The sequence below is a fragment of the Rhinopithecus bieti genome, unplaced genomic scaffold (genome assembly GCF_001698545.2).
Source record: "Rhinopithecus bieti isolate Rb0 unplaced genomic scaffold, ASM169854v2 scaffold_24392, whole genome shotgun sequence".
NCBI lineage: Eukaryota > Metazoa > Chordata > Mammalia > Primates > Cercopithecidae > Rhinopithecus > Rhinopithecus bieti.
Genome location: NW_016812542.1, coordinates 981,672 through 997,080, shown reverse-complemented (window position 1 = coordinate 997,080; position 15,409 = coordinate 981,672). Strand labels below are relative to the sequence as shown.

General features: G+C 34.5%; 1 protein-coding gene across 1 annotated transcript in view; it reads right to left on the bottom strand.

The window, feature by feature from the left end:
• Positions 1 to 15,409, bottom strand: part of PTPRC (protein tyrosine phosphatase receptor type C) — a 123,284-nt gene that overhangs the window by 63,897 nt on the left and 43,978 nt on the right. The window contains exon 3 of the mRNA XM_017896544.1: positions 1,546 to 1,563. Within this exon, the coding sequence (XP_017752033.1) occupies positions 1,546 to 1,563 (18 nt within the window). The remainder of the gene's footprint in view (positions 1 to 1,545; positions 1,564 to 15,409) is intronic.

Here is a 15,409-nt window from a genome sequence, read left to right as displayed (position 1 = left end):
ATATATATATATTTTGCTTAACGTATATTTACTTTTGAAAAGCAAAAAAAATTTAAAATATTTAATTAGGCAAAAACTGAGCTATATCACACAACAAGTAATAATTAATTCAGTTCAACAAGATTGGGTAAAAGACAATGGCATAAATATGGAAAAAGGGAAAGAATGAGAGAGAAACTAGAAAAGGACTAGAGATGATAGGACAGAAAAGAGTTAAGAATGAAAATTGCAATATTACTCAATAGAGAAGAAAATGGAAATAATATTAAAAACAGCTTTATTCATTAGTATCAAAGTTAAAGTTAATTTTACTAAATACAGAAAAAATTCATCTTAATTATATTGTACTTCAGCAATGTCAATATACATGAAATGTTGCAGAACTATTCTGTGATTACAGAAATGCAAAATGATCATAGACTTGTTATGTGTGTTATTTTCCAATGAACAACTTTAGTCTCTAGATTTTTATAACCAAATACCTCACAAATAAATCCATCAAACTTTTACTCATAATTACATGCCAGCATATCCAACTAAGTACAGTAATAGGACAGTAACTACCTCTAGTCTTCAGTGTAAAATCAGGTTTAACTTAATATTTTTTCATCTTCTCTGCATTGAATAAAAGAAAGGGAGGAGGCCGGGCGCGGTGGCTCACGCCTGTAATCCCAGCACTTTGGGAGGCCGAGGCGGGTGGATCACGAGGTTCGGAGATCCAGACCATCCTGGCTAACACGGTGAAACCCTGTCTCTACTAAAAAAATACAAAAAATCAGCCGGGCGTGGTGGCGGACGTCTGTAGTCCCAGCTACTCAGGAGTCTGAGGTGGGAGAATGGCGTGAACCCGGGAGGCGGAGTTTGCAGTGAGCCCAGATCGCGCCACTGCACTCCAGCCTGGGCAACAGCGCGAGACCCCGTCAAAAAAAAAAAAAAAAAAAGAAAGGGAGGGAGAGAGGGTGGGAGAAAAGAAAGGAAAAGAGAAGTGGGTGGGAGTAAGGTAGTGGAAAGAAAGTAGGAAAGAAGGGAGGGAGGAAGGAAGCAGAGAGTTTAGAATTCTTTCTATTCACATTAAGTCAATGTCATCATTATAGATGATTTTTATAATGACAATTGTAATTTTGTCATTATAAAAGATTGACAATTATTAATTTGTTATTTTTAGGTTAAACCAATTCTGGTGTCTGCGGGCTTCCAATGATCCCTTTTGCTTTGAGAGAAATGTTGCAACAAGTTCCCTTTATCGTCCACTATCATTCTTTTATTAGATGTGAATTACAAACAGACCAGAAAGAAAATCATGCAACATTCTCCTTATAATAGTATGTGATGATTAATATTGAGTGTCAACGTGATTGGATTGAAGGATGCAAAGTATTGTTTCTGGGTGTGCCTGTGAGAGTATTGCCAAAGGAGATTAACATTTGAGTCAGTGGACTGGGGGAGGCAGATCCTCCCCACCATCCCCCCAACCTCCGCCCAGTGTGAGTGGGCATCATCCAATCAACTGCCAGCGAGGCTAGAAAAAGCAGTCACAAGAAGAAGGTAGGAGAAGTGGGCTTGCTGAGTCTTCTGGTCTTCATCTTTTTCTCCTGCTGGCTGCTTCCTGCTCTTGAACATTAGACTCCAAGTTCTTCAGCTTTTGTACTCTTGGACTTACTCCAGTGATTTGCCAGGATTCTCGGGCCTTTGGCCACTGACTGAAGGCTGCACTGTCAGCTTCCCTGCTTTTGAGGTTTTGGGATTCCGATTGGCTTCCTTGCTCCTCAGCTTGCAGACAGCCTATTGTGGGACTTCACCTTGTGATTGTGAGTCAATACTCCTTAATAAACTACCCCTCATATACACATCTCTCCTATTAGTTCTGTCCCTCTAGAGAATCCTGACTAATACATAGTACCATGCTATTTTGATGAGTAGTATTCCTGAAGATACTTCTAGCCAAGCAAATTCAGTCCCAGGTGTAGGAAGAAAGGTTTTCAGAGAACCACTCTCCTTCATACCTTTGCACACATCTTAAGTTCAATTCACATTCCCTTTCACAAATAAGAATTTAAAATTAGAAAACCTGACTCAATTGCCAATTCCACATTGTTCTTGAACCTCCACTTTGCAAATTCTCCTGGTTTCCATTGATGACATTGTTGTGGCCAATATTTGGGAGAGATCACTTTCCTTTGTATTTTGGTTAACAGTTTTAACTTACCGGGTTTCATCACTTGGAGGCTTGTTATAAGTCAATTCAGAGATAACAGAAACTCCCTCAATAAGGTGATGAGTCATCTGCCATTTTAAAGAATCACTCCCCATTCTACTTTATACCCATCCCTTTTCTGCAAAAATAACCAGCTGGTATGGTTGAGATGAATCAATCTTCTGTAAAAGTTGGAGATACTAAGTTGCATTTGAGTAGGTGGCATAAACCAATCACAATCTACTATGCAGGAATGACTTTTATTTATTTATAAAACATCACTGTCATGCTAAAAAACTGTAAAATTATGTTAGACTTTTTTTAAAAATAAGGAAATATAGTTCTTATGCAGATTCAGAAGTGTTTTTGTTAGTATTTTCATGGTTATTTGTTTTCTTCATTTGGACTGAATTTTATTTAATGACAAAATAATCATTTTAATAACCCAATTTCATGATATGTTGGATGTACGTTAGTTGGCACTGTGCATTACTATATTAAATCAAAATTGCTTTCATAAATTTACTTACCTTCTTAATGCATACTGTCAACCATATGATTATGCAGGAAATAAATAATACATTTTCAGTAACATCATTTAAGTGATGTGATTTTTTAACCATCTGCAATTTAATTTTCTCTCTTCTTTTGCATGTACTATGTATGAATTTATTTGCAGCATCTCCGTTTTTTAAATTTAATTTATCTCAGGATCAAGACATTTATTAGGACTATTAATTGAATTGTTCAGTAGAATTTGAAAATTATTATTTAAAAATATCTTAATAGTCTCAAACGTTTTGTATACCATTGAGAAAAGTACCATACTCTTAAAGAAATATAGACATATACAAATCTATTATCTACATATCTGTAACATAGATAGACAACTCTTAACCTGCTTTCAGACTATACAATTTTGTGATCTAACTTAAATGCATTTATTTGTAGTCTTAAAATATTAAAAGAGAGTAGAAACCTGTTGTGTGATTTACTGTCAAGTTTAGGGAAAGTTACTATTTATACACAAACATATATATAAATTTAATAGCATGTTTATGTAGTTATTAAACTTTATAACATATAAGCAGAAAGTTTAAGAACAAGTGAATGTCAAGAATCATTCATGATTATAAAAGGAACCTTAAAATAATTTCAGTGATAATAATAGAAAATTGTTATTAAATATATAAGTTTTGCAACAAGAATAAAAAATTAGTAAAATGCAAATATTAATTCTTACCAATGGGGAAGGTGTTGAGCCTTGCCCTGCAAAGAAGAAACAAAATCTCTAAGAAAATTTCAAATTTCATTCATATTCATGTAAACATATATTATATTTTTACATGTACCTCAAGCTTATGATAGAACATTCACCAAGTGGCAATTTTCAGTAGCTTTTACCCTAATGAAACTATATTCCCTCTCTTAATATCATGTTTACAAAGCCCAAATATGTCAAAATTATGTTATTTATTTTTTGAATACCCAGGCTAAATCAGAAACATAACAGATTAAAGGATCACTATCAGGATTAATTTCAAACCTGCAAAAGACTTTTGAAAAACTTCTGAAACATTTTTTCCCAAATGCATTCATTTATTTAGATAATGATGATTAATTGAGCACCTATTTTGTGCTAGATATTATGCTACATGCTAGGGATATAATATGACCAACATATAAAAATTCCCTGCCCTCAATGAGCTCAATTTAGTGTGAGATATGAACAAAGACAATCAATACAGCGTGATGACAAGTGAGACAGAATGTGCTAAAGGAGCACATAACAGGATCATCTTATTTATATTTCCAGGGTTGGTGGTTGGCTGGTAGAGGAGTTGATACAGAGGGTTTCTTGGATGCATTTAAGCTACAACCTACAGGATTGCATATAGCTAGCTTGGTCCCAGAGGAATAAGAAGCTGGGATTTATCTTACAGGCTTTAGATATCCATTACAGGGATGTCTTTAACGGGAGGCCTAATGAAGAAACATTTAAATTTTAGATCAACCTTTCAGGAAATGGAAAATGGATTATTAGAGAGCAAAGATGGGGGCAGGAAAATCAGGAGACTAAAACCAAAGCAAAACAGACAGAGATGATGTCCTACATAATAAGAATTGTACCCCAAAAGAAAGGATGGGGTAAAAGGACCTATGAAACACCTAAGAATCACCAAGAGTTTGTAAATCCTTGCAAGTGAGGATAAAGGAGAAAGAGTAATATGGAAAATATCTCGACTGATAGTTTAACATGCTAGTGAGTTGTAGTTTCACTGAACTTAAGAAATAATAAACAATGAGTAGTGAGAGGTGAACTGGAATTTGCTTGAGATTCCATGTGAAAATGTTTAATAGCATTTGAACACAGAGGTTCGTAGCTCATGCTATACATGTGGGTTGATGCTATAGATCAGCATACAGATACATTTTACAGCTACGGAGGTGAAGGAGATCACCAAACTATGTAAAAGAGAAGAGTCCTATCGGGTGAACCCCAACCCTGATATTCAACGTGGGTTCTTTTCTAATTCCCTAAGTGCCGGCTAGTCCGAGAAATAAAGGGAAAGGGTACGAGAGAGATATTTTAAAGCTGGGTGTCCGGGGGAGACATCATATGTCGGCAGGTTCCGTGATGCCCCCCTGAGCCATAAAACTAGCAAGTTTTTATTAGCAATTTTCAAAAGGGGAGGGAATGTACGAATAGGGTGTGGGTCACAGAGATCCCATGCTTCACAAGGTGATAAAATATCACAAAGCAAATGGAGGCAGGGCGAGATCACAGGACCACACGAAGGGGCAAAATTAAAATTGCTAATGAAGTTTTGGGCACGCATTGTCATTGATAACATCTTACCAGGAGACAGGGTTTGAGAGCAGACAACCCGTCTGATCAAAATGTATTAGGTGGGAATTTCCTCTTCCTAATAAGCCTGGGAACCCTAAGGGAGACTGGGACTTATTTCATCCCTTTGGCTACGACAGTAAAAGACAGCCACCCCCAAAGCGGCCATTTTAGAGGCCTACCCTCAGGGGCACATTCTCTTTCTCAGGGATGCTCCTTGATGAGAAACAGAATTCACTGATATTTCTCCTATTTGCTTTTGAAAGAAGAGAAATATGGCTCTGTTCTGCCTGGCTTACTGGCAGTCAGAATTTAAGGTTATCTCTCATGTTCCCCAAACACTGCTGTTATCCTGTTCTTTTTTCAAGGTGCCCAGGTTTCATATTGTTCAAACACACACGCTCTATAAACAATTTGTGCAGTTAATGCAATGATCATAGGGTCCTGAGGCGACATACATCCTCCTCAGCTTACAGAGATGATGAGATTAAGAGATTAAAGTAGACAGGCATAGGAAATCACAAGGGTATTGATTGGGGAAGTGGTAAGTGTCCATGAAATCTACACAATTTGTCAGAGATTGCAGTAAAGACAGGCGTAAGAAATTATAAAATTATTAGTATGGAAAACTAATAAATGCCCATGAAATCTTCACAATTTATGTTCTTCTGCGATGGCTTCAGCCAGTCGCTCCATCCGGGGTCCCTGACTTCCTACAACAGCGTCCAAGATAGAATGCTGAAGTTCAGTGAATATTGAGAGAGCCAGCATAGGTAATCAAATTTTCCAAGTAGGAGAAAAACTGTAGCAAACAGGAATAAAGAGTAGAGGGTGTTTCAAGAAGGAAGTGGTTGAAGTCAAATAATGCGGGGATTAACATGCGGGGTAAACATGGGAGATTAACACGGGTCAACTGGATTTATCATCTGGGTTTGTGGAAATGTTGAAAAGAGCAGCTTTCTTGGCATGATGTGAACTAGATTCAGTCTATAGTGAAGTGCAATGTTTTCATCCCTCATCTTAGTAAATGCCTACTTAAAAGATTCTAAAGTTCTTTTCCAAATGACAGCAAACTCAGATTGTTAAAGGGAATCAGAGATCAGATGGAAGAGTGAATTAGCTGATACTTAAGGTGACTTCCTGCCTTTATATTTTATCTTCTGAGAACAAACTGATGTGAAAACATTTTCTTCCTTCAGAGTTGCCATCAGAGGAGCATCACTCAGTATTTTTCAATGACATTCCCTGGCTTATTCCTTGAAGTAAAATGTATTTTTATATCATTGATGGGTGATACATAATTATTAACATATTTACTTTCTTATTTTCTCATTGTATTTCTCTATTTTTCTTAATAATTCATAACTTAAATATTGTTTTAATTGATATTGTTTGTATTTTGTCCCTTTTCTTATCTAGTTAACTTTTATCTTTCTGTTTCATGTAAACTATTATTATGTTTATTTTCCCATTAACAGTGTTCTCACTCTTCTTATTTGTTCTTATTTCTCTCTAAATTAAGGTCTTAGAATTGTGTTGGTTTGCAAAAGTGGTAATAAGAAAAAAAATTAGTATAGTAGTAACTAATACCTCTCATGTTTGAAATGAAAGGAAGTGTCCTTTGTTGTTTGTGAAGAACACAGCATATCGCCAAATTTAAAATATCCAAGTTGCTTTTGAGTGTGTGAACATACTTTATACAACACATATATCTTCTTTATCTGAGAAATACATGAGCTCTTAAGTATCTAAAATTATGTTGATATGCCCCTTCTCATACAAGCACCTAATTCCTTGGAACTTGAAACAAGTTAATTTAGTTCACTTAGGTTCAAGAAACATATATTTTTGTGCTGGCATGCTGTTAGAGACTAGGTTCAAACATGATCAAACCATGATCCTTGCCCTGGAAAAGCTTATAATCCATAAGAGACATATATCCAGTTATCTGCAAAGACATTTCAGTCATGGATACACCTGATTAAGACTAATAATCAAAATTGCTCCCATCAACATCAACATGAATCACATAATAAGAGGAAGAGGAGGAGAGAAAGAGAAGCAGCTGTAGCCAAGAGTTTTGTGTATAAGAAGTGATTCATAAGTAATTGTTGGATTCTTTTAAGCATGAGTAAGTGCAAAGGAGAAACCAAACAGATCTGATGATAACAGCTTTAGAAGAAGAGTCAAGGAGCAAGCATTGTAGACCTTGAAAAGGAGATTGAACTTTTTCCTCAGAATGATGGAAGCCATTGGATCAATTAATACAGAGGAGAAATCAGAAAGTAAATTTGATGACAGAGAAAAGAGGAATCTTAATGTTACCTGCACCACTAATTCCACAGACCACTATATTCTATTGTTCTGATTTACTACCTTGTTGTCACCAAAATGTGTAGCACCAATTCTATAGAGCGTCATAAAAGAAAATTATAATTCATCATCTGTTTACTACAGAAATGAGAAGAAAAATGCTGGGACACTATGTGAAGCTATTTCTTTTTGAACAAAAGAACTGTGAATACCTGAGTAAATATACTAGAACTGTTTCCAACCAGTACACTATTCATCAGACTACATACATGTTCCATGTCTCAGAGAGATTAATAAACTTCCAAGTGATCCAAAAGCAATGAGTTTTTTAAAAGAAATACATGATGTATAGTATTTTAATCTAACTTCTGAAAAGAAGGACAAGAGGTAAATTACCAAAATGGAGAAGACTGTCTCTAATGATTTACTTTTTTAAATAATAATTTAAAAATGATATTTTATTATTATTAATTGTTAATATGTATTGAGTGTTTACTGGGTGCCAGGCACTATACTAAGTCTTTTGCTTATGTTTTTTTTCTTAAGCATCACAAAAACCCTAAGAAGCTTAGAAAAGTCAAGCGTCTTGGCCAAGTTCACAAGGCCAGTTTAGTATATGCGAGCCAGACTTGAACCTGAGCCTGTCTGACTTTACAGACCATACTCTCACTTATCAGGCATCCCTCTTTTCCCATCAACTTGTCTTGACAGCCTTTCCTCTTCGTATGAAATTTTAAGCATGAAAATCTTTAGAGAAGGTGTTTATTAAAAACTCATAAGCTAAATAAAAATGCATCTTAATCATAATTTGACTGCAAGTAAATTACTAGTAGTGCTACAAATGCTAAAATAACCTTGACCCTAAAAATAGATATGCAGATTAAATAATAATATGCTGAGTGAATGCTCTATAATGGTACAAACAAATATTAGAGAAAACTCAGAGGTGTGTCGACTTAATTTATTCCAGAATATTGTTTTGACAGGAAAGTCAACCAAACCACACTAATATCAAGCACAATTATTAAAATTTACAGACTTTTTGTTTAGATGTTAAGAGGTTTCTGGAGCTAGAGGACAGAATAACAGGCATATTTTTTTTTTTTTCTGAACTCATCATTGCTTCATATTCAAAATTTCCTCAAATCTTTTCATCTTTAATGCAGCAAAATTTAATATCCTTGGAAAATAGCTTAATATCTAAAGATCTAACATTTTCCTTTCTTCTGTGTTCATGGTTACTTCCCATAAAGGCCTCTTGAATTGAATATGTGTTTATTTGTACACCGATTTATCACTGGCTATGATTCTAAATTCCTCCACTGAGTGATTTTTTAGGCTACACTAAAACATTGTAATCTATGTTTTATTTCATTTTTATATACTGTTTCAAATACGCACATGAACACACACACACACATGCGCGCGCACCTGCCCCACACCATTTTGTCTTTTTAAAACAAAATTCCAAGACTTCAGCATCACTGTTTAGACTTAGTGTAAGACTAAACTCACTTGTCCTCATGGTCATAAAATCCCTATAAACAGATTTTTAGTTTTGGTAACACTTTTAGTCAACATGATACATGACATAAAAGTGTTTTTGTCCTTGAAAAAAACACATAGAATCAATTTAAAATAAAATTTTAAGTTAAAACTACTTCAAAATTTAAGCCAATACCCTTAAGAATATAATGTAGACACTAGAGTGATGCAACTTGAAGCAACATATCAATTTTAACAAGCCGTGTGCACTAGATTACATAAGTCTATGTTTTCAATCTTTTAATATTAAAATTTTAGCAGTCTTAAAGTAGGAACACACTAAACATGACCTATATAAAATAGCTCAATTAAAACACCTACATAACATCCAAAGGACATGCCCCCCAAAAGTGATCTAATGATTTTGTGTGTGTGTGTGTGTTTGCTCTTGTATTTTTTTTTAATTATACTGTAAGTTCTAGGGTACATGTGCACAACATGCAGGTTTGTTACATATGTATAAATGTGCCATGTTGGTGTGCTGCACACATCAACTCGTCAGCACCCATCAACTCGTCATTTACATCAGGCATAACTCCCAATGCCATCCCTCCCCTCTCGCCCCTCCCCAATAGGCCCCAGTGTGTGATGTTCCCCTTCCCATGTCCAAGTGCTCTCATTTTTCAATTCCCACCTATGAGTGAGAACATGCGGTGTTTGGTTTTCTGTTCTTGCGAAAGTTTGCTGAGAATGATGGTTTCCAGCTGCACCCATGTCCCTACAAAGGACACGAACTCATCCTTGTTTATGGCTGCATAGTATTCCATGGTGTATATGTGCCACATTTTCTTAATACAGTCTGTCACTATTCACAGTAGCAAAGACTTGGAATCAACTCATCTAATGATTTTTATATCAATGTTAGCAATACACTAACAAATACTTTGGTGGAGAATGCCTTTATATTAAATAAGGTAGGGGGTAGGTGAAGGTACTTAACTACTTAGAGAAAACTATCCAACCAAATATCTGCAATAATTTATTAATGTCTCTATCATATTTTAATTCTTCCTAAACTACATGAGCAATGACTTCAATTGTCTGTTGCACTTCATACGTGCAAACAATATCAAACATTACCAAAATCATAGATAGAAGCTACTGTGCTGAATCTTCACTGATAGAAAAAAAGACCTGATGAGATCCATTGTGGCCAGGCGCAGTGGCTCACACCTGGAATCCCAGCACTTTGGAGGGAGAGGCAGGTGGATCACTTGAGCCAAGTGATCCAGGCTGGGCAACATGTAAAACTTCACCTCTACTAAAAACACAAAAATCAGCCAGGTGTGGTGATGTGCGCCTATAGTTCCAGCTACTTGGGAGGCTAAGCCCAGCAGTGGGGGTTGAGGCTGTAGTGAGATGTGATGGTGCCACTGCACTCCAGCCTGGGTGACAGAGTGAGACCCTGACTCAAAACCAAAAAACAACAACAAAAAAGATTGGTCGTATAAGATATTCAACTATTTCATGACCTATCCATTTAGACTGGAGTATATGGTTAAATATTATTCTGCTTGTCCAGTGCAAAACAAATGAACTGATGTAGCTACCTAATTTGTTTTATGTATGTAGGCAGCCTTGTACTCTACCCTAGTTCCTGTATTACTTAAAAGTGAGAATATATTCTTAGTGGAGTCAAATAGATCTGGGAAGAGCAAATAAAATTTTTGCATAAAGTACTTAATAACTAGTGCACAATAAAATATATATTTAATATTTGGAGATTATTAAATACAAATTACACTACAATATATGTAAACATTCTTTATGAACAATACTGGGAAGGTGTGGAAAATAGGTAAAGAAAAATATGTGAAATAGCAATGGAAATTAAGAGGGCACATGTGTAGGTGTGTGACAATAAAGAGAAGGCACCACTGTTTATCAAAGTATGAGCTGCACTGAGCTTTCTCTCAAATTCTATGAACACATCAAATCAATATGAAATAAAACACAGTAAAATATCTAGTGTTCTACATATTACAGTTACTACATTCTACACTTTATCTACAAGTCAGGGGGAAAATGATTATCACTTCCTGTGTAATGATGGTCAGATTGAAGTCTTTGATTTAGATATGTGTGTCTTTAAATATTTATTTTCTAGGGATGAATTTTTTTATATTTTTTTAAACTTAAAAGCCTTGTGTTTTCGCTAGTCAAAGGAGTATTTAGTAATATTTCAGTAGGTGGCACCATAGCACTAAAAATCTGTAAATTATCTAAGAGCTCTTTTTCCCATTATAATCCTGTTGTGAATCACCAATGGAATTGACTAGATACATTAAACAGATGAAAATGTAGATAACAGAACATTTGATCTTCAAAGCTGTGTTATTCTAACACATGTATTGTTACTGAATTTACCTTTCCCAATATGTTTCTTTTACAACTTAAAATGTTTAAATGATGACAAATCAAAGTTACCTTGAAGTCACACCCCTAAGTCCCCGATCAGAGATTTCAGCAAAAACTAGGAATCAATTTGAGTGAAAACGGCATTTCAAAAGACATACTTGGGCTTTAAATACCACCCGTTCTCCCTACCCCCTAAAAAAAAATGGGATGCTATTTCCAAGGGAATTTAAACCTGTCTAGTTCTGCAAATCTGGGAAAAGTACAAGGGCAGAAGGGTAAAATAGAATAGATGAAATAAATACTTATTCTCAGCATCTGCCCTAAAATGAATGATAGCATGTTTTGAAGGTTGAGAATGCATACTTGACCTGCATAAACATAAAGGCTGTACAAAAGTGGAAAAAAGCAAATCAAGACAAAAAATAAGGGTCAGCTGAAACAGATATGTATGGCTTTCCTTTCTTAGCAATGCATGATAATAATAAAGTATACAATAAAAATAAGAGAATTACACTTTTCTTTATGCTGGAAATCTGCTATATGATCCACAGACAATAACTCTAACAAATCATATTAAATTATCAAGTATTTATGGAGTAAGCACTCTGGGCAGTGACAAACCAGGTGTTATGATTTCAGAAAACCACAGGAAACAGTCTTTTCTACCCTCCATTAGCTTAATCAGTAAATATAATAATGATAGCAACAGTTTACTGAAATGTTACATAGCAGACATTATGCACACCTCTTTATATATGTGTGTGTGTATATATATAATATATATATGTATTTTTTTCCTTTAAACATCCCAGCAAGTCAATGAGTTAGCATTATTTATCCTTTTTTATAGGGAATGAAACTGGGACCTAAAAGAGTTAAGTAAATGTAAGTAAATTGCTCACAGGCACACATGAGGCAAGTGTTAGATTTGAAGTAGTGTCTATTTAATAATTTTCTTATTCTTTATGTAGACTTTATGTTAAAATATTGCATATATTAATATTATGTTTGGAATCTCGTGAGTAAAGCACTTTCTGCTTATCATCAGAAAATAATTCCAAAGATTTCTACTCAGACAGAAGCAAAGGATTTTAGTGATTATTGACACACAGTTCATTCGATAGGAAACTAAGACTCAGTGAGTTTAGTGCCTTTCTGATTTCATTCAGCCTAGTTAAGGCACGTGAATTTATGAGCTCCACCAATGTCCAGAGAATTTCAACATCCCTTTGTTGAGGCCTTTTATTAAATACAAATGGACATCCACGAAACACTAGACCAAAGCCTCTAATAAGAAATAAAGATGGAGCTCAAATAAACAAAAGATGGACTTGGGAGAATGAGGCAATGCAAGGAGCAAAAGAAAGGATAACCAACTACAATTCGTATTTTCGGAAATGATAAAACATTGCATCCCTGAACAAAGAGCAAGAGGTTATAAAAAGCAACACTTCAAGATCAAGAGAAGAAGTCAACAGATACTAGCAAAAATCTTTTTTTTTTTTTAAAGAAAGAGCACTACAATAAAAGATAACATTTAAAAATCACAAAATATCAAGAGAGGGGTGGGAGCAAAAGACTGTTCTTATTTACTCTAGGCCTTACAGTACTATTTAAACTTTCAAATTATAGACATACATTTTAAATAATAATGCAAATGATAAATAAAAATATCATTATGTAAAGCAGAACTGAGGATAAAGAAGGCAAGTTTTGGGGGTCATGAGAGGAATAAAATCAAATAATGAAAAAATTTTAAAGATAGCAATCATATCTGGTTGTCTCCCAGTGAATTATGATGTCCAATATTTAAAATAATATTTTTTGCTTGTGAATACATATGAGTTTGTAAACACACACCTCTAAAACTAGGAATGCATTTGTAGGTATTTTATACCTGGCCTAAAACATCATGTTATATATTTCAGGCATGTTGATTAACAAAACAATTAATGACAAAATTTTATAAAGGTTGCTAGATAACCATCTAAGAACAATCGGTTACACTGCTTTTTTTCTGTTTTAAAATATTTATCTACAAGTCAGGGGGAAAATGATTATCACTTCCTGTGTAATGATGGTCAGATTGAAGTCTTTGATTTAGATATGTGTGCCTTTAAATATCCCATAGTCAAATCTGTTTCAGAAGTAATTCATGCTACATAACCTTTGGAGATATTTATAAAGTGTGTTAATATATTAAAAGCATAGAGAAACTTATGTCACTTTGTTTAGCTCAAGATCTCCTAAAAGTATTTGCCACAAACTCATTTTTTCCCATGGACATACTACAGGACACTTGTACAATGTAACTGCAACGTTTCTGAGAACATAGTTTACAAAATTCTGGCTTGTTATCAGTTATGTATATTTGTGTATGTGTAACCAGTATTATTATCCTGAGTAAGGTAAAATATCAATCCTTTATTTGTATTGATCCTGACTGGGCATATTTAAATATGATTAAAGGTGTATATTTCTGGGCTCCAACTCTGGAAAATCTGATTTAGTAGATTTGTGGGGTAGCGTGATCTGTGCATTGGTATTTTCTTAAAGCTTTGATGGTGATTGTGATGGAAACAAGGGTTAAGAACAACTGAGAAAGATGCTTCCTTATCCATATTCTCTTTTTAAACATTTTCCAGAATAGGTTTATTCCCATATTAATTGTATTTTTGCTTCTTATGAAAATGTATGTTTTCATTTACCTAAATCCAAGGATATATACCTGATTTATGCAATATACTTCAGATAGCAAAAACCATTTAATTATATTAATCCCTTAGTAAGTATACATTTTTGTAGCTCTTTGCTTCCTCTAGGATCGGTTGTGAACATCGTTAAAGAACAAAGAATCATCAAAAGATGTTTGCATAGGTGGTCAAATATTTTATTAGTGTATTTAGTGCTATCAACAGTGTTTACTATTTAATAAGCAGCTACTATGTGGATGACACTGTCTTAAATACTGTTACATATTATTTTATCTAATCATTGTAGAAATCCTACAAAGTAGACGGTATTCTCTTCTTTTCACAGATGAAAGTTCAAAATCATAAATACGTGTATGCAATGCTAAAGAACTTGTAGCAAAATGAGTCTAGATTTAAATGCAGATCTGTCTGACTCTAAAAACCCACATTCTTGTTCAACTACATTGCACTATAAGGAAAAAATATTTAATGCTAAATCCAGTATTTGTGCTAAAGAACTATTAGGGACTCAAAAATGAGTAAATATTATGTATAACCATCAAAATGGGATTCAGAGTACCACACATTAAAATTTATTGTTAAAAAGTGCAAACTGCTGGACAATGACTACAAAAGGGGTAGATTCTTATATTTCAGAAAAACAGGAGAGGAAAAGTGAACAGGCCTATGGCTGACAAAATGGTAGCATGAACTTGTCTGTCCTTCAGTATTTTTACCCAAATCTTTAAGGAAAGAAAAACAGAACATGCTTAAAAAAGTCATGATTTTATTATGTCTGTGCTTTGAAACAAAGCAAAACAAACAAAAGCTTTTGCCGATCAACCTACACCTTGTAAAAGAAGTGGAGTGAGGGAAAGAATAGGTGAATGAAGCTCCCCATAGAAAATAAACAGTGCTAAGACAGTGAGTGTCTGTGAATTTAATCTAGTTCTGTAGAAATGTGTTTACAGCATAAACCACAACCCTTTCTAAATGAGCCAGGTGAGAAATTAAAATTGTACTTTTTTTGTGAACTAACTACAATATAATAAAAAATTAACAGAAAATAAATGTTAGATTATAGGGAGTGCACCTAACAGAAACTAATCTCCCATCTCACAAACAGAATCAAACGTCCGCTGAGGCTGCACAAAAGCCTTCCATTCCTAAAAGCCGAGAATAACAAAAGCAAAGGCTGATAAATGCACTGCTTATTTCTTCTTATTTCCCTTTAATGAAAACTCTGAACAGAAACACTTGGTTTACTTTCAAAATCATTAAAGGAACCCAGGCATAATGGGAAAAGCTACACTTTCAAATAGAAGAGGTTTTCAATGTGTTGTTCTCATAAGACTGCTGTTTGCACAGCTAAAAGCTAACAGCAGTGTCTTGACTGCTCTTGTGGTTTCTTCTCTTCGGTGTACTTCTGTTTTTCTTATTCTGAGTCTTTATAGGAAA